Source organism: Macrobrachium rosenbergii, chromosome 13 (assembly GCF_040412425.1).
Source record: "Macrobrachium rosenbergii isolate ZJJX-2024 chromosome 13, ASM4041242v1, whole genome shotgun sequence".
NCBI classification, from domain to species: Eukaryota; Metazoa; Arthropoda; class Malacostraca; order Decapoda; family Palaemonidae; genus Macrobrachium; species Macrobrachium rosenbergii.
This window is the reverse complement of record NC_089753.1, coordinates 11,273,134-11,298,849: the sequence shown is the minus strand read 5'-3', so window position 1 is coordinate 11,298,849 and position 25,716 is coordinate 11,273,134. Positions and strand designations below refer to the sequence as shown.

The following is a 25,716-nucleotide window of genomic DNA, read 5'->3' as shown; positions in this document are numbered from 1 at the left end:
TTGCCCAGAGAAGAGGTTCTCTTGTTGTCTCGTATAGAGACCTGGAGTGAGTGCCCCTTAACTTGCTGATGTAGGCCAACGCCGTCGTGTTGTCGGTGGTGTTGACCTGCAGCTCTCTGTTCCCCCACTGTGTTCGAACTCCCTGAGAGCTAGAAGGATTGCAGTTAATTCCTTCTAATTGATGTTTAACTTCTCCTGCCTCTGGTCCAGGAGTTCTGAGACTTAGTTATTTCCTCAGTGTTGCTCCCCATACTGAGTCCACGCTGTGATAACAACACTAGGTCTGGGTTCCTCTAATATAGAGAAGGGGCCTCCTGGAGCTTGACGGGCCGCCCACCACTGTAAATACGGCCTTATTGGTTCAAATGGGGATGTACTGGTCTCCAGTTCTATTTCCTGTCCTGTTCTGATTTAGATGAAACTGTAACGTGGCATAGAATTAACCTCCCAAAGGAGACAAACCGCTCCAGCGAGGAAAGGGTCCCCAGCAGACTCATCCATTCCTTGCCGTAGCATGTATGTCTATAAAGTCCTGAAATTTTCTTGGCGTTTGTCCCGCCCTGCAATAGACGGAAAAGCCCAAAACTTGACTCTGAATCTTCATCCTAAGGTATAGAAACTTTTGGAATGGGATCAGCTGAGATTTCTCTATCTGTTTATCAGTAGACCTAATTCCTTCTATACTCCAAATCGTGGTCTGAAGATCCTCCAGTAGTGTGGAAGGACCTCTGAGGAGCCAGTCGCTTCAAGTACAAGGAGACTTGATGTTTCTCGAGTGAAGAAAAACCTGCTATTAATTTCGGCAATCATCTCTGTGGGAAAAATTCCTTGTGCCAGGGACGCTTTTCTTGATATATCTGGCGCCCTGAGCTACCTCCACGCCTTGGCTTCCAATATCTGGAAGCCTGACGCCCTGACGTCACCGCCTGACGCTTGGACGCCTTGGGTTCATTGACGCTTGTCATCATGGTGTTTCACTTAGATGCTTGACGCCACTGCATCCACCATCTAGAGTTTCATTCATTACGTTTCATGCGCCTTAAACTTCTGGACGCCTAGAAGCTTTAGTTGGACGCCTATTATCCTTCTTCTCTTTGCCTGGCTGTCACGCTTTGCACCAGGAAGACACAAAGTCTGCTGCATATTTTGTAGTAAAGCTATACGCGGGCTTCCGTTGTTGGGGGACAGGTTGGGGAAGCTCAATCGCAATTATTTCTCCTCATCATCAATAATGGATCGTGGAGAGGGTTCAGCAGACGAGTACCAATCCTAAGGAGGAAGAGGAGGATGTACGAAAGGCAGCACAGAGTCCGCCACGCTCTTGCAGCCTGGTATCCTGACTGAACAGGACTGTCTACGTTTGTTCTTAGTAGGAGAGCTACCCTTGGGGCTGGAAGGAAGATCTGCTCCAGTGGCTACAACCTGGAGTCTATGAAGTTTTATCATGACGTCCTCAATATTGGGTAACTTGCCCTTTGAGAGGTCTCGATCTGAGCTGTGACGCCATCCCCGCCTGCTTAGGCTGAAACCAAGAGACCTAAACTGGAAAAATCCTTTCCCGGACGACTTCAGAAAATTCTGGAGTTCGTGCATGGGATGTAAAAATACGCGCATCCTGAGGTCCAGTGAGGCTATCCAGTCATGCTGTCCGACAGCCAGAACCGTGATTTTGTCGCTTTCCATAGCTACCTTTGTTTATTGCACAGAAAAGTTGAGTGCAATCACGTGCCTAGCACCAGTCTCTAACCCTCAAGCATTGGGGATCAGGAATAACCGAATGTAGAATCCTGGGAATTCGGATCTTGAACTCTGTCTGGTCTCCTTTGCAACATCATAGACACTTGTTGCTATAAAGCCTTGCCTTTGTTCTGTTGTTGCATTTGGCAAAAAGTCTAATTGTCTTGTTACTATAGGGGCCTCTCAGGCTGGAAGGCCTGGTTTTCTACCAGAGTCTGCAGGAGAAGAAAGGCAGGTCCTCTTCTTCCCTGTGTGCAGAGCTCCTCTTCTCGCAAGCATTCATCTAATTCACCAGAGGAACCTCTATTGAGGGTCGACTACGAAAAAGAGCTGGAGATACCTGGAAACACAGGAGCCAGCCTTACTTTTTTAGCGATGAAAGTTGTTGGTAGGACTTTTCTTGCTTGTTTTAGATATTAAATCTACGTGTTTTCTGGGCCAAGGATGAAAAGGCCTTTGCCAAATCTTGAGAGAAGAGGTGAGAGGAAAAAAAAAAAAAAAAAAAGGGGGTATAACCAAGTTCTTATTTTGATTGACGTGACTTATTAGCCAGAAAGAGCAAAGATGGGCTCTTTTCTTCAGGATTCCCGCTGAGAAAGATGCAGATTCTTGAACTATCTCAGAGTCCTTTATCCATACACGACATCAGATATATGAGTTCTTCGGTGTCAGTCGTGTTGAATAATTCCATCTTCCTTCCTGGGAAGGGGCAGGTATTTCGAGGCCGAACGATTCTCTAGTTTGATACTAAACGCTAGACCTTGAGCTAGTTTGGTTGGAGGGAAAACAAAGGCTGTCTTTCATTGTTTCTCCTTCGAAAGTATCCATTCTTTCGTGAAATGCTGCTCCTTAGACGTTTCTCTCCACAAGAGTAAATTTCTGAAGGCGGAATCCAGGAGCAGTCAGGATAAATTTCTCTGGAAAAAATTTTCCGAAAATAGCTTCATAAGTCTTTTTCAAGTCTGATGAAAGCCGATATTCTTTATATTGTCTTCGCCGAAATCTCTACAATAGATTCACAGGAGAATGCGATATTATCATTCTTCTTCCGATTTTCTGAAGACGGAATGCAGCGACGCTTTTCAAAATATCATCTTGACGCCTGACGTCCTGGTGTCCAGTCTCTTGACGCCTGGCGTGTTACGCCCATTTTCTGAAGCTTAATGTCTTGGCTGCTTAATGAAGCCTGACATCCTAGCTCCGACGCCGAAGTCCTGGAAGGCCCAGATTCTCGACGCCCAAGGCCCGTAGCTCGACGCTTGATGTCTGGCGCCCAGTTTCTCACGCCTGACGCCCTGGCATCCAGCTTCTGACGCCGACGCCCGGCGCTCCAGCTTTCGACGATGCCCTGGCGCCGGTAGCCGCTCGTGCGACATCGTCAAAAGCTTCTCCGGTTGACGACAGCAAACTGGTGACTTAAAACACCTTAACTCGCTTTCTATGGCGAGTGAGCGCCCTGGGAAATGTCAACAGGTACGCCGAGGACGACTGCTCGGTAGCTAAAGCCTCTTGCCTCCCTTCGCCTGTCGACTTTCCTTCTCACAGGGGTTGGTGAGCTTGAAGAGTGTCTAGGACTAGGAGCACAACAGGACCAAGCGGGTTGCACCTCCACTGCACTTGCACTAACAACATATTAACACTTTGTATTTTTGTGGATCTCTTGCATTGTCGCATCACATATTATCCCTGTCTTCTGAGAGGATTTTACCTGTTGGGCCAGGGTCTGGAATGGCAGCCAACAAATCATTAAGTGTTGGGTCCTACTCTGTTTCAGTAGGGGTCTTAGAGATCACCAAACATGGAGAAGGACTAGATAGTTAGCAAGGGGAAAAAAGAATTAACTATTCCCTGGTTATATCAAGAAGAGGAGATAGTACTCTTTGGCTCTTCTGAGCCGGTCTTCCATTCCTGTTCTTCAGACATACTGAGTGGGGATCCAAGGAGACTTTTTAGTGTCGCTTGCATCCCCACACACACATTTTTCATACCGATGAAGTCAGATATGTTATAAGAAAATCCAAAAGCGAACAAGCAAAAGCCAAGCCAAAGTGTACTTCACCAAAATAAGTTGCGAAAATTGACGTGCCACGAGCGAAATTCCATTGTGTTACCGACACAGCGGCAGGGAAGATCTGAGGAATAGTTGGAATGGTTCCAGGTACCTGGGTAGAGGGCGCACAGGTGGTTCACCTGACTACCGATCGGCAATTGCCGCGAGTTTTTGAAATTCTGCCGTGACGTCAGGGACTTAAGTTATATATATAACTACCAGGGAAGTTAGATGTTTAAAAATCTATATTCAGTCATGAACACAATATGAAAAAATACAGTAAATAGTGAATAAATAGTGTTGCTCTGAGAAAAAAAGTAATATTAGTAATAATTTTTGAGATACAGTCCATAGAAAAAATTTGCGAACTGATTAAAGTTCCTGGGGAAAAGTGAGTTACGTTCCACAAAAATCTACGACAAACTGAAGCACAGAAAAGTGAAGCATGAAAAAGTTGGGTAGCACCATTATTAAATGAAGAATACATTTAACAAAAATTGTACATAATCAGAGTGGAATACATATTACAAGGAATGAAGCATATTAAACATCCCAACTCTTCCATAATGTACAATCATTTATCGACTACAATTTATTACAACTAATATACAGCAATTTCCTAAAACTAACTTAATTATCTCATATTCTTTATAAACAAGGGAAAATGTTTCCTACAAGGAAAATACTGACTGCATCAGTCTGGTTGCATAATGGCTATGATACTGGGAAACAAATAAAGAAACTCCAGAATACAGTGCAAATATTCACCCATAAATGCTTGTATTGCCCTTACAAAATATACCAATACGGTACACTAAGATTATTTTTACCAAAATTATGGCTATTGTTTACAACAGTATATTACAAATTTTAAAAGTAATTTGTATTTTTTCTAGAGTACAAACATATGCTTTTGTAAATGGAATTACTTACGCAAAGCGTGCTTCAGCTGTCGACTCAAAAACGAAATCCTATCACTTAAGCCTGTGGCCTGTCATGACCTCATGAGGCCTATTTTGTCTGTGTGAATCAGCCTCTGAGGCCCATCTAATGTTCTTGCTGGGGATAAATCTACTACCAGAGGGATGGCTGAAGAGGGTAAAAACTATCCTTATGAAAGTGTAGGTTTGTATCTTTGAAAGTATATAAATTACTGTACTTTTAGAATTTGTAATTTGTTCTGACAGGAACACAAACCTACACTTTCATAACTGGAGATTGACTCTCGGGCAGGAGGATGATCTGTCCCTACTTACCTGGATGAAAGTGTCCTGTGTGCAATGCGGCTATAGGAGCAACCAAATATAGGTCGTTAAGGTCACAGGCCTATCTACTACACAATGCTGGCACGGCACAACATCCTGTATTCCAGTCCTTCACAAAGTCCTAACGCAACCTCTCTACACCCTGTGATGGAGCTCATCCATTCACAAAGAGGAGGAGGGTGGTGCTCTACACCTCACATACCTGTGGGCTGCAACTAAGGGGACCAGGGTGTATGTGCCTAAGAACTTGTGGGCTAAGTCCCTCCGGTAGAATGACATAAATGTGGTTTGGCACTTTCATATGCCTCCCTTCACCACCTGTAGCAGGGAGTGGTTCCTCCTGTATGCCACTGAGGGGGCCAATGGCTAGGATGTCATGAGCCTTTGTCTTTCCTGGAGACTGCTGTGCCCACTGGAGTCATAGGCCTTTGTGATGACTTCCCTCAACCAGAAAGAGATGGTTTTTTCAGATAACCCCTTCACTTGCCCATACTGACAAAGATCCTCTTACGCCTGGGTCTAAGGGGTGCTATCCTCTTCACATACTGCTTTAAGGCTCTCAACACACAAAGCAATATCTCTTTGTTTCCCCCCAAAATGAAGTCCTTCAGGGAGAGGATAGAGAAACTTTTAAATTTGAGGTCCAGAACTGAAGGGTCTTAAGTCTTGGTCATGAACTACAATATGAACTGCAGGGACATGGATGACCAACATTTTGGGTGGGCAACAATGTACGAGAGGTTGTGCACCTCCCCTATAACCAACACTCCTGTGAGATGTTCCTCTGCATGAGAAAGGAAGGATTCTTGACATCTCAGGATGACATTCATCCAAAGGTGTCCCTCCTCACACACAACATAGGAGAGTGCCTTTCCCAAAGGGTCAAGATATATCCTGAGGGCAGGACATCTCTCCAACAAAACAGCAGCAATGCTGCCTGGCATCCCTCAAACATAAGATGACTCTAATGGTTCTGGCTAATCCTAACTCTATATTGGGGGCCTCCACCCCACTGAACCTGATCGGCTGCTGCTTGAAGTGGCTGAGCGGTACACTGTCCCCAGTCTGCAGATGGCTTGATTGGGCAATGGGAAGGGAAACAGCTTCTCAACAACCAAGGAGTTCTCAGGCCCTGCCAGCATGCCGTCTATTTCCACAATCAAGCCGAGACCAGGGGCAACACTGGGAGGTGGAATGAGTGCTTCACTTTGAGTACTGCCTCTGCCATCTGTTCAAAGCAGGAGTGCCACTATTCAGGGTCTTTGGCAACATCTGTTAGTGGGCTGTGGGCTGGAAAGACCTAGGTGGCAGTGGATGTGGGTCACCAAGTCCAGGAGCCCTCGTTCCCCTTTGGGGCCTCCAGGTGGGCAAAGTCATCCTGTCCCTCGGGGTCTGCCAAGCTCCTATTCATCCCTCTTCTAAAGTCATCAGAGTGGCTGATAAAGGTTTCCCTAATGGAGGAGAAAGACTACGTTGAGGGTCACTGTCCTGCTTGCCCTCTATCCTCTCTCTCTGCACCTACAGTAACCACTGGGCTAAACTCTGGTAACACCAGGGACAGAGAGGACCTCTTTCTACTTCAGTTGGCATTGGGAGGTGATGACTCCACTGATGGAGGACTTGAATTTCTGTCTCACCTCTATGATTGGGAATGAGAGGCCCTGTCTGCCTATCTTGCCCTGGAATGGCAACACTTAGAAGAGCTGTGGAGGCACTGTGACAGGAAAATCCTCCATTCCTGTCCCACACCCGTTGGTGATCAGGACCTCCTGCTGAAAACGCTGTCCCTCAATGTGCTCTTGCCTTGATGACTCTGGTCAACTGTTCTGCTCTGCATTGACGCCAATCTGCTCAGACACTACTTGCGTGACACTGGGGAGATGACTGATGAGGTGAAAAAGATCTCCTCGTTTGCTCTGAATCTTGAAGCTTCCTCAGACCTCTCTCACTCTCTGAATGCAGATACTTCACAGAGGGGGAGGTCATGGAGCCAGGTCTTGTCCTCTTCTTGGTGGCTGTCACTTCACCTCACTTTATAGCCTTCGTTGAGGGGGACGGACTTTCTGGCAAAGGCAAGTTCCAATTTCCCATGACTAGAACAGGGAGTTGGAACTCTCCTGACATTGGAAGCTAACTGGGTTGACCTTGGGTTAGCTAAGTAGCTCACCAAATGGTGAATCATCTCCCCTCAATGAGGCTGAGCACTTCCTAACACAGGAGGGAGAGGGGCAGATGCAGGAGGTGGTCTACGGAAGGCTTGAGCTGAAGGAGGCACTGGCAAAGAGCTCATGATAGCCTCCCTAGAGGATGCAACAGTCTTCTTTTCCCTACTCTTTTCCTAGAGCGTTCACTGCAATTCTTGCCAATCAGCGCACTCGTCACATTGTTCCTCTCTCATGCAGTCTTCCCCTGCACTAAGTACAAAGAGAATGCAGGTTGACTGCTAAGTGGGACATAAACTTGCTACACAGTTTGTCCTTGCCTGCACAACACCTAAATCAAGCGAGTCTAGGACAATTACCCCCATGGACAATTACCCCGAGGACAACTACCCCCTAGGACAACTACCCCCTAGGACAACCACCCCCTTAATTAAATTGACGTTAATCTCAGTAAATGCAATTAAATAGTTTCTGTCGTTACCTACTCTCTTAATTGCTTTTAAGTACAATTAAATAGTTTATGTTGTTACTTACTCTCATTTGCTTTAAGTGCAATTAAATAGTTTCTGTCATTACTTACTCTCTTAATTGTTCTTAAGTGCATTTAAATAATTTCCGCTATTGTTTGAGATATTTTTTCCTAAATGTTTTCAAGCTGACTCTCTATTTTCTTTGCATTAGTGAAACCGTGAGATCCCTTAAGCAACATGGAATTTATCAAAAGTTCTAGAGGAAAAGACAGACTAGTGCTTGATGGATATTTATATGTTAAGCAGAAAGATTTGGCTAATGATGTAGTGTCGTTTGAGTGCGAAGAAAGAAGAAACAAAGCCAGTTGCAAAGCTAAAGTAAAAGTACATATGCAGCAAAGCGAAGTTGTTGGTAGGCTTCATAGCCACACCCATGCGCGCCATCTCAAGCAAAAATTATAGCTGCGAAAAACTATCCAAAAGGTCAAGAAGCGAGCCATCGAGACCGAGGAAACACCGCAAGTAATTCTTTCTGAAGCTTGTAGCACCATTGATGAAGAAACGGGAGCAACTCTACCACCCGATTCATCATTTAAGACGTAACATTAGACGCCATCGACAACGTTTATCTCTTTCGAGACCGTTGCCTTTAAATAGCCAAGAACTTGTTTTAACAGATGAGCAGACCAAAACACAGGATGGTCAAGATTTTCTGCTTTTCGACTCTGGGCCAGTTGAGAAACGAATTCTCACATTGGTCGCTAGATGGAACGTTCAAAACAGTGCCTACAATCTTTTCACAATTGTACACAATTCATGCATTGATAAATGATCGTTCAGTGCCTTTAATATACGCTCTTTTGCCTGATAAAAGCCAAACAACTTATTCGAACTTACTGGAGCAGTTGAAACTACTGAAACATGATTTAGCACCAAAGACTATCATGGTAGACTTTGAAAAAGCCATGATTAATAGTTTAAAACTGGCATTCCAAACCGAAATAAAGGGATGTTTTTTTCACTTTTGCCAAAGCATATACAGGAAAATTCAGTCTAATGGATTTCAGCAGCGATACCAAGATGATAGAGAGTTTTCCATCGCGATGAAAATGATAGCCGCTTTAGCTCTAGTACCGCTTGTGATGTTGATAAATCATTTGAAACCCTGTGTGAATTTCTCCCCTGAAACATACGAAGTGCAAGACTACTTTGAAGACACCTACTTAGGGCGTCCATGTCGAAGAGGACGACGGCGCAACCATTGTTTGGAATAGAGTTGTGGAATATGCATAACAGAACTGCAGATGAACTTCCTAGAACAAATAATGCAGTGGAAGGGTGGCACAGGAGTTTTTTGGCAAATGTTGGTTGTTGCCATCCAAATATTTGGAAGTTTATAACATACATTAAAAGAGAGCAAGGGTTACAACAAATGCATATGGTTCAATCTTTTGCAGGTTTTGCTAGACAGCCATCTCGAAAGAAATACTTAGATGTTTCAGCCCGTATTATTTCAGTTACTGAAAATTATGGAAACAGAGATCTGGTTGAATATTTACGATCTATTGCGTATAATTTGCATTTTTAAAAAAATTTTTCTTTTACTTTCCAGTTTAGCTTTTTGTATGATTTTAACTATTTTTTGTTTTTTTCTGCTTTTCATTTTATTTTCTTTTAAGAATTTTTCAACTTTTAAAAAATTTTTAATAAATATTCATACAATAGTAGTTCTTCATTTTCAACCTCTCTTAACACGAATATGTAAACCATAATACAATTCATTCATTACTTACTAGCTTAATTGCACTTCTTAAGTGCAATTAAATAATTTTGAAAATTTTTGTTATAAATTTTTTCCTAAATGGTTTCAAGCTGACTTAGTGTCTTCGGGGTAATTGTCCATGGGGGTAACTGTCCACCGGGTAATTGTCCTGATACGAAATCAAGCTTACTTCCTCCAAAGAAGCCATTTCACACAATGGGGGCTCACATAGGATGCTCAACACCGCAAGACAAAGAGAGGTCACCCAAGTGGCTCAAACCAAAGACAAAGAAAAAACCAGAAAAAACCTCTTCCCCTAGAAAAAATTTACTACACTGCACAACAAGCATGAAATTTGGCAGATGTGAGGGGATGCTATTGCAATGAGCAAGGCAAGGAGGACACACAACAATTTATTCTTACACAAGTGGTGCATACAAAGACAATCTCAGCAATGACAATGGGAGACAGTCACAGATAACCAGACACACCAACGGCTAAGATCACAGTGGACAAGTTAGGCCGCAAGAGGTCACGACAAGCCATAGACCTAAGCGACAGAATTTTGTTTTCAAGTCAATGGAATGGAATGGAATGGAATAAAATGAACGGAATATAAAATTTAGACCAACGACCAAGCACTGGACCTAAGATGTCATTTAGCGATGAAAAGAAAACTGAGAGTAAAGAAGGTTTCATACGTGTAACAGGAGGAAAATCTTGCAGCTGCACTATGAAATAATAAACAATTGTTAGGAGAGGGTGGGAAGTACATAAGATATAAAAAACATAATATGAACAAAGGTACAGTACAGGGAATGAAAAAGGAGGGTGAAGCCAGGGAATGAAGGGATGCTGCAAATGCATCTTGGCACCTTGTGAGAGTAACTCCAATTTTAAAAGTGTAGGATTGTATTTCCATCAGAACTGTGAACATTTTCATTTACCTTTGGCTTTGAAAGTTGAGCAATAATTGCCAACGCTGAGATTTGAAATTTTTTATGTTCTGAGCTTCGTCGAGAATGAAGTACTTCCATTTCTTCCGTCTGAAACTCTGGTGGTCCTGTATCACTAACTTATACGATGTTATACATATATGGAATGCATTGGGTTTTGTCCAACCTGAAAATAATTTCCGATACAATTTTATTTTTCAATATGCCAGGTTTTCAGTATCTCCACAAAATTACTGTGAAAGAGTCACTGCAAAAAAATTTTAAGTGTAACCACATTTAATGATAAAATATGCCTTCAAACTTTTATTGCTATTTCTGCAGGAGCAAACTGAGTTTCCTCCTTCTGTTAAACATTTGGCATCACCATGGGTATGGGAATGGCAGGAGCCTTCTCAGCTAGACAGACAGGGTTAGATAAGCAGTCAGAGGATTTGTTTGTATGTATGTGCATTTACTCAAAAAAACTTTGTAATTTGTGCATGCTATGCTTGATGACTAAACATGCCAAAGAAATAAATATCAGTCACAAAGAAGACAGAGACTGTATTATGGACAAGTACAGAGACTATATTATGGAGAAGTGTTAAGTCTAAGACAAGCCACTGCTTCTGAAAGGAGAGGCTTATTTCAAGCAACAAGAGAGGGGTGCCTAGGTCTTTCAGCAAACAGCTCTTTTGAGACACTTCTAAATGAGATGGGATTTTCTGCCTTAAAAATCTTGGCTGGAAATGATGGTTGTTTCCTGCAATCCTTTTGATAAAGTTGTCTGTCTTTTCATTAGTTGTTTATGGTCTTCCACAGCCTTTCTTACTTTGCAGTATTATTTTTAAGTTAGCCTTGTTGAAAGGCTGGCACCACATGGAAACACAACTTTTAGAGATGCCTATCTTTTAGGCTATGACTGTCAAAGATTTGCTACAGTTGTCACACTTCCTGCTTGTCTATAATGTACCAATCTTTGTCTTCTTCACGACTGATAAGGATTTCTTAGGCATATCTAGTAATTATGCACACTGGAGGACAAAACATAACATACTCAGATTCTGTGAATGGGGCAGGATCAAATACACAAACATCTAACTGCTCTAACCCTCTCCAACATTTTCTAACCATATGAGAAGAACCCTGCAAAACTTAAGATACAAAGTGTTGCAAGATGTTCAATATAAAATGAAAACTCAAGTTCACTACTGCTAGAAATTGGAAAAAAAAGTCATCATTAAATGGGCTGTATTTTTTATAGTTACTGTAACGTAATATGACATACAATTTATTGCAATGTCAAAACTAAATAAAAGCAAAGAATGTGATTATAGAACAATATAAATACATTCTATTGCACTTTAGCAAGAACAGCAGCCAAAGAAATACAATGAAATTCCAATATGAAATTAGAATAACTTATGACTTACCCTGCCTCTTCATCTTTCTCTCCTTCTGAGTACCATAGTAGGTTAAAATCTTGAAAGCTGGACACCATTTCTTAAATTCCATTTCCCAATTCAACATAACGGAGGTTGGCACTACTATAAGGTGTGGTCCCCAATTCCGCTTTTCACAAGCCAAGTGTGCAAGTAGAGCGATTGTCTGGATGGTCTTTCCTAGACCCATTTCATCAGCAAGGATACCTAACATGAAACATTCAAGACTTTAAATTTCAAATTATAAAACTACCAAAAGTGAAAACACTACCATAAATAAAACAAAACTAATTTGGCAATCATATAATGAAATTAAATCAATAAAACTTCTGGAAACACAATAAGATTTTAGCTCATTGGTCAGGTTATACTAATTTTTAAACACAACTATATTAAAAAAAGTTATGAATATATTTACCATTTAGCCTTTTGTCATACATGGTTGTCAACCAATCTAAGCCAACATGCTGATACTCTCTCAACATGTGTTTGAGCAGGAATGGGATAGGAGTTGTAACAGATGTGGATGAAAGAGTAAAGCCTTTGGGCTGCAATGCTTCTGCCGCAGCTGTTGCATCTTGGAGTTCCTTGTCTGCTTTTTCCCGGTCTCCTTTTGGCTCTTCCAAGTCTTCCTCCATCAAAGTTTCAAGACCAAGGCCTAAATCCTCTTCCTCTTCATCACTTGGCACTTCTTCTTCCTCTTCATCGTCACTATCCCCATCCTCTTTTTCATCATCTCCAGACACCCCTTCATCCTCACTCTCCTCTTCTTCCTCACTGCTTTCATCTTCTGACTCATCTTTTTCCATCGGCTCAGCATTTGCAGCCAATTCTACATACTTCTTCCTTAATTCTTCAACGGACATTTCATTCTCAGCCTAAGTGTATGCAAAACATTAAGTAATAAATAAGGGTTGATTCTCCATGAAACAACAACAATGCTCATTCATCATACAATAATAACCACCTTAAAAAAAGAACACCTGCAAAACTAACCTGAAGCTCTGCTAATTCCTTTTGATGGTCTGTTTCGCCTTCTTTGGCTTCCTCTTCTTCAATGGTGTTTTCATCATCTTCACCTGACTCATCAGCTTTGAAATCCTCATCTGCATTCTCAGATTCTGCTTTTCTCTTCTTTCCTTTCCTTTCGGCCTTTTCTGGTTCCTTGTCTTCCTTATCTTCAACGGTTACTATTTCCTCATCAGCTTCATGGGTTATTTCTTCAGGTATTTGTTCAGGGGAATTGCTGCAGGACTGTTGAATCTCTTGGAAATAACCCTCAGGGAGATCCTTCAGAAGGTCTTCTATGGTTTGTTCAGATTCTTGTTGCAAGAGCTGTAGCTCTGATTCTTGTTCTTCTGGGTTATCCTCTTCTTTAGCAATGGTGGCCTCATCATCGTCAGATGACTCTTCCGGCTGGAATTCCTCTGCAAATAGCAATGAATGTGTCGGTGATATTGAAACAACAGAAATCAAGATCTAAAAAAACATACAAATATCAATTTCGCTTATTGGCAGTTTTATGAATTTCCACTGCATAGTATCAAACACATTACCATTAACAGAGAAAAAGTCAAGCTGTAAAATTTTTATATGTCTAAAAATAAAATGTTTACAATTTTTAGGTGTCTAAAAATAAAATGTTATTTTTTATTAGACTTATCACAACTGCCAAAGCAAACACTGACCAGACACATCTTAGTGTTCTGGAGAGTTCCATCATCGACTGGAAAACCACCACCACTACAATGGATATGAAGTTTTTACCCAATCACAAGATTTCTGAGATTAATAGTCCCCAGGGAGGAGCAAACAGAATTGCCAACCTTTGGATGTCCCCCCCCCAAAAAAAAGCAGTGCGCACACTCAGTTATTTAGGGAATAAAACAATATACACCCTTCCAAGCTGCTGAATTTAGCTATGCTGAATTTGAGGTGCAGGTTTGTGCAAGCTACACAAACAGTGAAGTCTATCTGGTAAAGAGGAGCCTAACATTCCAGATGGACAAATAAACCTCCTTCCCAGTCTGTGAGAGCTGCTATCAAGAACCCTTCAGGGAAACCTTGGATTTGGCATGCTTGAATATGTAGGTGGTAACACTGAAATTTAATCTGGTCACTTCACAGTCTAGTGGAAGCACTTCCACTTCTTAACGAGAACTGGTGAGTCCTTAACTCACTAAGTTACTGTAATATTCTGTTTGGAAAAGACAATTTTTCTTGCCAGGTTAAGGGTTACCAATGCCAATTGGTCAGAAAATCACACTGTTCTGGAGTTGAAGGCTAACTCAAGTACATGGCTTCCCTTGAAGATATGGTCGGTATCGAGACATCATTGTCCCCACAAATGACCCAGCATGTAAAGGGCCACTGCAGCTTTGTTAATCATCAACCATTCATCAGAATATTTCCAAAGTTTTCCGTCCTCTGTACAAACACACCATTAGTACTTCGTCAAAAATGGATAAGATGAAATCACCTGCACCCACATGGTCAAATGACCCTTGAAAATTAACTGAAGGCATAACATGTAGCTTCTAATACAATAGAATCTTCATACTCAAAAGTCTCCCACCTCGCAAAATTCGGGTTGCAAACATACTGTTCAAGAAAAAACGCCTTGGTTGTTGAAAGCATCCTCAGTTAAACAACCAATCGCAGCATTACACAACCTCATTCCATGATCTCTGATATTAGTCTGTCAGTCTATCACCTATCCTCACAACGTCCTGTGACCCAGTGGTGTCAGTCCATTAACAACACATCACACACTAATACACATGGCCTTTCTTCTTAGGTGGACAATAGATTCCATGAATGAGGCTGGTTGAACTAAACTTAAGGCTGCTCAAATACCATCAACGACCCAGTCTTTTACCACATACCCTGCCGACTGCTGCAACCAGCCTTTCAGTCAAGGCAATATCAATGTGCAATTTATGCTTTTACAAGAATATAGGGCATCCACCAGACTCTTGTTGTTGAAAAAACTTAATTATAAGTTTTCCACAACAAGAGACCTAACAAACTCTGCTGAGAAGATATACAGCAACCTCAGCACACTCATAATGCACCTATACTTCAGCAGATAGTATAAGTCTTGACAACTCTTCTGATCTTTCTTGTCTGCCCGAACATTAGACATTTCTCTTCACTAGCATCCTGTACCAAGAGCGTCATATTTCCTTGAGATCCATAGCCCACAAGGTTGGCAGATGACACATCCAAAAAATACTCCATGTAATAATCCTCGAAGGGCTCTACCCTTGGAATGTAGCTTCATGTCAGTCTCCACCCTCATGATCACCTCGTTAAGCATAAGCAAATCTTCAATGGTAGCCCAATTGTTGTTCACAATAAATTTACACACATCAAATGCAAGCTCTCCTTGAATAAACACCCAGCCCAACCAACTCAATTTACTCAATTTACACACCTGTTCCTGCTGCACTTCTCGCCCAAGTCAGCTCACACCACAAAAAACAAAAGAAAGACTTACAAACCAACCAACAAACCGCAAACGAGAGCACTCACAACCTTCTGCCACCACCGCTAACTCGTCACTCCTTCCACACCACTGTTTTCCTAATTCCCAACTTCAGTATGTCTTATGATGTCACAACAACCATTGTGCCACTCCAGACATAATGAGAGGACTGCTTTACAAACACCCAATAAAATTAACGGCATACTTTGTCTACATTTCTTAAATGTATAATGCCTATACTGTACCTACTTCACTAACCCCGAAAATGAAAACAAAATAATAATGATTTAAATTTATAAAACTGACAGATAATCACTCCTGACTTTGCTGTAGTATGTCTATTTAACATGACTGGACTCAGAGATGGAGCATACTAAATGGTTAATGCCCACGTAAATGCTGACAGCACCCCAACTGGTTGAAGACAGAGCCTTTTCATGCCTTCCACTGTCACGTAAGATCAATTAGCTCTGTGATATCTGGTCTCAAACTGGAGACAGGTAATAAAATGAAGTCTTCAATAACAAAGAAGACCTAGGCATACCTACACAATCAGAGGAATCCATGATGTGTCTTGACAAAGATTCATGCCAGATAAATGACAGTGACAGCCTTGCAAAAACAGAATGAGAATTCCCTTGAAAAAGAACTCTCAAAACATCGGCATTCACCGGAAAAGGAATTATCACTGGTATTTATCAGGAAACTAAAATCAATCAACTGCAAAGGTGACTGAAAGAACAAGGAACAATGCCTCCTCTCCACACCTGCCTCAACTTCACTCTTTGAAAGGAATAAAGAAGATTCCAACATCAAATCATTGCATGAGCTGAGGTTACTCTTGACCAAATACTGTGAGAAAAATGTAGACACCGAGGACAAGTTTCAGTCATAAGTTAGCAAACTGGCGAGAGAAAAAAATCAACCCCTTTCAACACAATACCAACAACCTCTAGAACTACACCGTCACCCTAGGATGACTGGTGATGGCAAAGCCAATACATATGTTCAAACTCAAGCTGAGCCATGTTGTTGCCTGGAAGGAGGCCACGGTGACCAACTTCATTGGCATTAAGAGTAGCTTACCAGCTTGGTTGGAGGCTAGGGAACCTTCCAATCAGCAGATCAAACTGTTCTTCTCCTAGGGGTACCTACCAAGCAGAGACCACGGAGGTCAAAATGATGAGCCCTACAATCATATGTAATTACCTCTGGAGAGGAACACCCAGATAAACAGGGAATGCCCTAGGTAGAGAACCCTCAATCCCAAGAACAGGTTCTGAAGAACATGAGTGTAGGACCTGACTCTCCTTGCCAAACATCCAACAAAGCACAAACAAAAAGAGTCTGGGGCAGTCCCCCTCTCCCAAGCAGAATGGGAAGACACAGGGTAATGAATACACGTCATGGATTACCTTATGAGAGGCCTTCCAGGACTACCACTAATTCTCCCAACAAGAGGAAGGGGCAGAAAAATGGGAGGAAGTGCACTTCTGCTTCTTCACGTTACTCCAACCCCAAATCTCACTTTTCTCTCCTATAACAGCCAAGGATAGGTCATAGAAGGGGTATGATGAAGTACCAAGTGCAAGAGGAGGTGCAGACGATAGTAAGAGGGTCAAAAAGTTGACCTCCCAAGCAGGAACAGCAGAAATAGTTGGAAGACCTATTACCCTACTGTTTCTGAAGTGTAATTTATATAAATGCAATGTAAATCTTGAACCAAGATTGAAGTCTCTGGAGACAAGAATGTGAGAAAGGATTGTAGCATTCGCAAAGTGACTTGAGTGAATGCCACAAACAGTACGCTTGACTCTTTACAGTATTAATATGGCCTGCATTGCTTTCTGCCTTTCATTTTTCATCTATTCCCTTAGGTTTCTTCCAATTTAGTTGTTCAACTGTTTCAACTCAACCTTCCTCCAACTTTCACTTCTCATTTAAGAACAAGTTCTTTGAGAAAACCCTGAAAGTGTGGTAATGAGTGTCACTGGTATTGTAAACCTGATCACTTTTTAAAGTTTTAATTCTATAGCACAAAACTCCCTTCTATTTTGAAAGATATTACCTATCACACTCCATTCATGAATAACCTCAATCAATAAAATCAATTCTCTCCTTCTAATTGGAGTCCAGATATTTTAATTGGAAGTTTTACTAAGATATACATTGATGCCTCCTAGAAAATTCATTAATACTTATAAATTTAAAATAATTCTTGCTTGTCAGTCATGGCCCTCAAAGATATTCATTAAAAAGCTTTAGCTATTGTAAAAATATGACATTTTTATAATAAAAAATAGTTATAAATATACTTACCAAGTAATTACATAGCTATAGTTTCTAACTAGTGCAGCAGCTCAAATTAAAAATTCGCAGTAAAACTTTGATTGTTTAGTGTAGGTGAAGTCCTGCCAACTAATAGGAATACTAGGAATGACTTAGCAGACAACCTCTTTCTGTTTGTGTCGTATGTCTATCAGAGGGGAGGAAGGTGGGCTCTGATTGTGTAATTACTTGGTAAGTATATATAAAATTTTATTTTATTATAAAAATGTCATTTTTATATAAGTAACTTACCAAGTAATTACATAGCTGATTCCACACTGATAGGTGGTGAGTTACATGGACATATTCTACTCAAAACATTAAGTCATGTAATGAAATTGAAATAGAAAAGTTGCCAGCACTGAAAACAATGCTTGTTGTTTCTTTACCAGTTGAGACAGCTACTGCAGGAGAATACTGCCCCTGGCTGGTACTCACCTTAACCTGTAGTAGTGTGGCGGTATACCCATGGAGCGCCTCTACTTAAGTGGGAGCTTTGCAACGAAGGAGTATTCCAATGGCTAGCAAAGCATCAATAGGTGCCCTTGCCCTTGGCACAGTACCAATATAAAAAACAACCAGACAATACTGTCACCTACACTGAAATACATCCACAACCTGTCCACTGAGAGTGGTGGGTGCTCCAAGTACATTATATCCCCGCGCTCCCCAAAACAGATGCCTTACTACAAGGAGAAAGGGATAGTAGGAGAAAATCCTATGATTCCTCCCATGATACCATACCAGTTACTAATGATGGTCCCAAGGTACTGCAAAATTTAACACTATTTTAACTTTCATTAAAAATGGTCAGAAGCGAAGATCGATTACACTTCAAGTAAGTCGATTGCAGAATGGAAGGGACATATTGTACCTGCAAGCTGAGGTAGAAGCTCCTGACTCTGAGAGAGGTCTAAAAAATAGTCCATTTAGGATGAAGGATAATGCATTCTTAATCAGAGGTCGAAATGGGTCCTTGCCAGAACGCTATAGGTTATGGATGGCCCTCTACTCTTCCGGTCCTGCTCAGGTAATACCTGAAAACTCCAACTGGACAGAGGGCTCTCTAATCTTCCTCAGAGCCAAGGATGTCCATCATGGTCTTAAGGGAGAAAGAACAGATCCAGGTCTTGGATAGGTCCTTGTTCTAGGCTAAAATCCAAGGGTAAACAAGCAAACCGTGTCTCCTTGTGAAAAACACCTACTCTAGAACAATGGCTTGGATGTCATTAAAACGTTTTAGCAGATGCCAAGGTCACCAGGAAGATAGCCTTCCAGGTAAGGTCCTTTCTGAGAAGAGGAGAGTAGTAAATCAAAAGAGGGACCTGTCAGTCACTTCAATACTACGTCCAGATTCCAGGAGACCGGATTTCCTTCCTTGCTTGGACTAACCAAAGGACTTTATGAAGTTGCTTAAAAACATAGCTCGACACCCCTTAATGGAGGAATACAAGATATTCTAGATCTCCTCAGATAAAAGAGGCAAGCCGCAATTTGGGGCACAGATGTCTCGAAAGGAGGGACGTAGAGTCTGAGACACCAGCTATGGAAAATTGCTCACTTATTCTGGTAGACAGAGCTAGAAGATTGATGTCTGCGTTGCAACAGTCCCTATAGTATATCTAGAAAAAAACCCTTCATTCTGACAAGCTACTGAACAGTCTGTTATCTCTTCAAGTGAGGTTGACTGAGTAGACATGGATTGGGGAAGGAGTCACGGAGAGTCCACCAACAACCGTGGAAGTTTCGTAAATCATTATTTCACGGGTCATAACAGGCCAATGAGGGTCACTGTAATGATGTGATGAGCCTGAAACTTGTTCAGCACTTCCTGGACTACGCTGAGGGGTGGGAAAGACTTATGGGTCCAAATTGGACCGAACTTGCTGCCCATGCTAGTCGGCCTGCCCCATAGATTCCACAGATCCCAACAGACCAGGGGATTCAAGGTCCACTTGGTAGTAAGAACAAGCTTCTGACAGTTCAGTTCGTCCGCTAGAACTTATTAGTTAGCCTGAATAAATTGAGACTAGAAAACTCAATTTTGATTGTCCACAGCAGAAGTTCTCTCGATGTTTGGCAGAGAGAAAATGAGAGAGACTCCTTGCTAAAGTAATAAACGTTAGGACTGTGGTCTAGTCTAAATGGAATACCACAGTCTAGGAGTGAACTAGGGTTAAGAAGCATTGAAGCCCTAAGCGAATCACTTTCAGCTCTCTGACATATATGTGAAGGCTCCTTTCTTCCGGGGACACGTCCCGGAAACTTCCCAGTTCCCCAAACAGGATCCCCATCCTAGATCAAGGGATTGGGAAGAAGTCTACAACTAGTCTCAGAGGATGAAGGAACTTCCCTTCCGACAGTTAGTTCAGACAGCCACCACTGTAGGTCCATCTTAAATCCGGGGCTTTGGGAAAAACGACGGAGTCCGGCTGTGTTTCCCTGTCCCAGTTAACTTGTGTTCAAAACCTTCGAGCATTTTTTCTTTCGAAGGGAACCGAAGAAGTCAGTCATCCAGGAAAACTGATGTTCATAGTCAGAAAATGTCAAATGTAAGAGGCGCGAGGACTCGAGAGAAGACTTGTGCTGTAGAGGCCGAAGCCTAGATCCCTGAGCTGGAAGATCCTGTCTCGTCAGACGAACCTGAGATACCCTCAGAAGTCTGGACATGGACATGGAAGGAAGTACCCTGCATATCCAAGGTCTCCATCCAATCACCCTGGAGAATGGACGACAGGACTGTCTGGTTCGTCTCAGTCTTGAAATTTGTTCTCTATTCAAAGAGAAAAAGGGAGCAGGCTCGCTGATGACCCTGTGGACTAGCAAGCAACTGAGCGAACCTGCAGATCATCGTGCAGACTTGCAGACAACTGTATGGACTAGTTGTCAACTCTGCTGACTCTTGACAGCTATGGGGACACATGGATATCCAAGTGGGCTCGACTTCTTATTTGGACTCAATAACGCCTAGTGTGGACTCAACGACACCTCGTACAGCCCGAAGACAGATGTGGAACTGTACGTTGCAGAAACTAATATCTGGCAAGCCTATAAAAGGCCTGAAAGGTTTATAAGACACAAAAGCCTGGGCACATGATAACAGTGGCTTTGTCCAAAAACAGGAGTCATGAATTCTTCTGCAGTCACACACAACCCTTTAAACAGGAAAAATAGTCTGTGCATGGGCACTAGGCATTCGGCGGCGGGAGCCTAGTACTGTACTGGCTACATAGTGCACTCTGGAACGGGTCGGGCGTTCGGGAATTAGAGCCAGGAGCTTGGAAGTTGATTCCAGGCGCTGGGAATGGATGCCGCTAGGGAGCGCTGGTCCGAGAGGGTTCAAGGAGCCTTCTCCTCTAGCTTGGTGCCCAAGCATGGTCTTCCAACAAAAGAACGCTCACGAGAGAAGGTATCGCCCTTCTGAAGGAAGTTGGACCGAAGAAGAGACAGAGGGAACCACAGCGAAACTGCAGGAAGGCTGTGAGATGAAACTAGCCTCCTTACCGCTTGACAGGAAGCGACGAATGGCAACCGTCAACTGCATGTACCTTCAGTGGCAGTGAAGAACCAAAAAATGTTACAGCACTTTCTGTCTGTGCTGGAAACCTTGGAACTGGATGATGGAATTGCAACTCTCATATGAAGTCTAACTAACTTGACTAACGTCTCGGTGGACGACAGAGTCCCCAGTAGACTCTCCTACCTAAGTTCTGAGTAAGAGGAAAAAAGGGGCTAGAAATTAGCAGACCCTCTGAGAGTAGCTGTGATTCTCTAGGCAGAAGGAAAGCCAAAAAATTCCGAGAGCTGAGACACACATCCAAAAAGCTGACTCTTGCGAAGGAAGCTGTGTTCTGAGGAAGAGGTGATGTAGGTCTGTAAGCAAAAATAGCAGGGCTGATTGAGATTGTGTGGCTCTCACACTAATAAAGGAGCACCAAAGCTCTCTCCTCTTGAGACTCCAAAGAAAAGAGTAGAAATTTCTAAAAACCTTCTCAACTGTCCTTGTCCGTACAGCACAGGACTCAAGAGACAATCTGAGGAAATGTCTCTCAGTAAACACTTGGGAGTCTTCTATCTTCTTAGCCAGTGCTCCTGCTACCAGTCAAGAAAAAACATTATACTTAAAAAATCTTTACAAGATCTTCGACAAGGAGATCTAGTTCCGTCGAAGCACCAGAGGGAGGAAAGTCCAAAGACACTTGTCTTATTACCTTTTCGACAAAAGTCAAACTCCCAACTCCCTGAGACTTCTTGGAGGATGAAGAAAATACCAGAGGTGGGAGATTTCTTGAACAAGCTCATAAATTTGGGATACAACACTCCCTGTCTGCAAAGGACAGGACTCCGAGACACTAATTGTCGCTAGAAAGGGAGCAACGTCGGCTCGTCTCGAACTCTAGGCGAAGGTGGAACAGACTGAAGAGAGCCAAAACACTTGTGAGCAGTCTGTTTGGCACTCAGAGGCGGGAGTCTGATAATGAAGAGTTGGCGCCTGGTGATTGGGGACCGGCACCAGCCACTTGAAAAGACAGAGCGAGGGATTCAATCAGAGACTGGCACTCGCACTCAAGAAAGAACAACAGTGTTCTTAGTAAAGACGGGCGCCAAGTACTAAAGAGGAACTGGTGCCAGACACTAGAAGGCTGGTGCTGGGCGCATGAGAGCAGGGGATGGGAGCTCTCATGCCGGATACTAAAGGGAGTGCCGAGCACCCGGGAATTAATGTTGGACATTCAGGAATAGGCGCCAAGAGAACAGGAACTGGCACCAGACAGTAGTAGGATGCCAGGTGCTCAAGAAGACGACAAATTTGACGAGGGATGATAACACTACACATCTATCAAGACGCCTTTCCAGTGGCTGTATAACACTACACATCCATCAAGAAGCCTTTACAGTGGCTGTCTTCTGATACCTAAGAATGTGCTACAGGTTCGACTGAGGGGGCAACTACCAGTGGGCAAATCCCACCAACCTCCCTTGGACTTCCAGTATGCTTCCTACCAGATTTAGGGGAGTCTGACAGGGATGTTCATCTATGAGAGCCAGCAGGATGAGCATCCACCTCCTCCACTACACATCCATCAAAGCGCCTCTTCAGTGGCTGTCTGATAATACCTGGGAATGTGCAACAGGTTTGACTGAGGGGCCAACTACCCAGGGAAGTTCCCACCAGCCTCCATTGGACTCCTCCCAGATTTAGGGGAGTATGACAGTGACTTAAGTCTAGGAGAACCAGCAAGCTGGATAGTCACCTCCTCCACTGCACAACACTTCACTGTTACAAGGTTAATTTTCTGTTAACCCAGACACAAGACTGGCAATGGCTCAGGAAGGAAGCGAGGGAGGAAACGGATAAAAAATAGGAGAGCTAGTAGCAAGGGAGAAAAGATGGGTGCGAGAGCTGGCGCCAGGCAAACACTCCTGGGAGCACGTAGTATGAGATGGTGCCAGGTGAGCTGGAAGCCAGGCTGGAGCTCAGTATGAGTAATGCTTCACGATTTGCATGTCATCCTTGCGCAGGGGCCATGCTAATCTTCTCTATATAGTTCTGATTTTAGTACATGATCTGCCAAAGCAAGTATTGGAGCACGGTTCTCGGTTGTTGGGAACGTCTCCTTCCTAAAGCTCATCGCAACTAAAACATTAAGCACAATTACTCTCCTACTACATTCCTGCCCTTACACTTTCAGTTCTTCAAAGGAAAGTATGATAAGCAGATGTTTAATCTTGATTGCAAATTCACTACAGTAGCATAGAAATTGATGACCTTGAATCAACTTACAAATAACAAAACAAGAAAAAACTGATTCTGAAAGCTTTCACCTTGAAGGCTACTCGAAAAAAGCAGTAACACTTCATGGAAATCCTGTTACACAGCCAGAAAATAATGAACAAAGCTGCTACAAATACTCGATGTTTATATCAAGTAGGGCAGAAACAGAATGAGGTTGTCTGCTAAGTCATTCCAAGTATTCCCATTCGTGGGCGGGACTGGTCACCTACATTACCTACATTAAACAATCGAAGTGCTACAGCGAATTTTTAATTTAAGCTGCCACTCTAGTTAGAAACTATAGCTATGTAATTACTTGGTAAGGTACTTACATAAAATATACTTTTACTGCCTTTTTTTTTTTTAGGTATTGAATTAACAGCATTAGCTACATTGTGCAGTGCAAGGGAACATCAACATTCTGAAATGTCTATAGAATAAATGAATTCACAGGAAAAACAACCCTAAAAGGAAATCACTCCACAAGCACCTAAAACAAATTAAATGCCAAGCTTATATTTTTCAACAGTAAAAATAAGTGCTTTTGTAATACAGTACTATGTTCCCTTTCTGCTAAAAATATACAGTATTAATAAATTTTCCCGTTAACATTTTAGACTATCATTTGAGTTACTGAGTTAGGTACAATACTTGAGTATATAAAGCTGATTCTAAAACATTCTTAGAATGCTGTCTGAGTTGGAATAAAACATTTTTAAATCTTCCATTGGAATAAAGATAAAATTAAATCAGTTGCAGCATCATAGTACGTTGTTCTTAATAATAATAAGTTTAATAATGAAACAGAGTAAAACCAAAAAAGACATACCATCAGACATTCTTGCATCTTGTGAAGGAGTGGTGCAAGTTGAAACAGCAGCGGAGTCAAGTACTGCTGGTTTGTTCATGCTCTCCGCTAGCATTGAGGAGTATTTTTCTGTCTGATCAACAATGAAACTGAGTTGCTGGTCTAACGCTTTCTTTTTCTTTTCATCCAACTTAGTTGTTATCTTGAAATGAATAAACTTTTCTGTATTACTCCAAAATGTTCGTACTTCTTTTGCAATAAAAGCAGCAATTTTCCTAGTCCTCATTTCTTTCTCTTTTTCTTCTTTCTGTGCCTGTAATGCCTTATCCATAAAATATTTCTGTACCATGCGCGCACACTTCTTTGCTGCTGCTTTTTTCCACTTACGTTCCTGAGCAAAATCAGCACTAAGCCAAACCATTTCCTCTAACAAATAATCCCAGTGAGCTTTTGGTCTAGGAGGCTCATGAACTTTGGGCAATCTTTTTTCTGACCACAAACCCTCCTTTCGCAAGGCAGCTATGCGTTGCACAACATAAGCTTCCTGCCTAGCTTTCTCCACCATTTGGTCCTGCTGTGCTGCCATTGTTGTATTTTCACTAGTTGATAATGTTTTCTGTCGACTTCCAACACCAGTTAGACCTTTACCTGGCTTAACAGGTGATGTGGATGTCTTTGCAAGGTTGCCCATATTTGCTTTACTAGGAGAAGGCTGTGCACCCAGAGTATTTTCTGTTTTTACCTGCACCCCAGTGACAAGCTGGAATGGACTTGGAGTGGTAAATTTGGCTTCAAGAGACTCATCGCCTTCTAGTTTGTGTTGACGAATATAGTTCAAAAATTCCCGTGGAGGACGCCTGCACCAACTTTGGTAATCCATGAGATTACCAACGTTTTCTAAAAATAATTTCTCGACTAAATGACTATTGTACTTTTCTTTCACACTTTCTAGTTTATTAGTCTTCCATTCAATAATTACTTTTCTTAACTCTAAGGAGTCTGTTGGTTTGTCTTCTATTTTGATACGTTTGGCAGGAGGTTCTGAGGAAAGTGAGAGTGGTCTTCGAGGGGAGGAGGATGGAGTAGAGTTAGGGGTTACTTCCGCAGCTACTGCTGTAGCCTGTATTGGGGGAACTGGAGATGAATGGGGAGTGTACGTGTGAACGTTGCTGTTATCAGCCAACTTGACAAGCTCCCCATCACCAGAGCCCATGATGTTTCCCTTCAACGGACTAGGTTGTGGCTGCGCCAACTGTGACTCCATGCCTCCTCCCGCGACACTGCTACTACTACTGCTGGTGGGGACCGGGCCCTGCAAGTTTTAAAAGGGAAAAAATTAAATACATCCAAAGATTATGATCAATCATATAGACAAAATACTAACAAACAATCTGGAAAAACCATTGTTAAAGAAATAACTGACAAAATTCCTTCAATACTGTACTGCTTAAATTAATACTGTGCTGTTTAAATGAAAAAAAAACTAAGGTATTC

At 42.3% G+C, this 25,716-nt stretch overlaps 1 protein-coding gene and 1 non-coding gene across 13 annotated transcripts in view; both read right to left on the bottom strand.

Moving 5' to 3' along the window:
* The window catches only part of dom (domino), a 190,307-nt gene that overhangs the window by 153,010 nt on the left and 11,581 nt on the right, over nucleotides 1-25,716 (bottom strand). For all 12 annotated transcript variants that reach the window (XM_067114216.1, XM_067114220.1, XM_067114224.1 and 9 more), the window contains 5 exons: nucleotides 24,244-25,534; nucleotides 12,820-13,250; nucleotides 12,242-12,701; nucleotides 11,815-12,030; nucleotides 10,394-10,568 (listed from right to left, as the gene is read on the bottom strand). In XM_067114216.1, the coding sequence (XP_066970317.1) occupies nucleotides 10,394-10,568; nucleotides 11,815-12,030; nucleotides 12,242-12,701; nucleotides 12,820-13,250; nucleotides 24,244-25,534 (2,573 nt within the window). The remainder of the gene's footprint in view (nucleotides 1-10,393; nucleotides 10,569-11,814; nucleotides 12,031-12,241; nucleotides 12,702-12,819; nucleotides 13,251-24,243; nucleotides 25,535-25,716) is intronic.
* On the bottom strand, nucleotides 23,118-23,221 carry LOC136845386 (U6 spliceosomal RNA). The gene has a single exon (XR_010855169.1). It is a non-coding gene; the product is annotated as a U6 spliceosomal RNA (small nuclear RNA).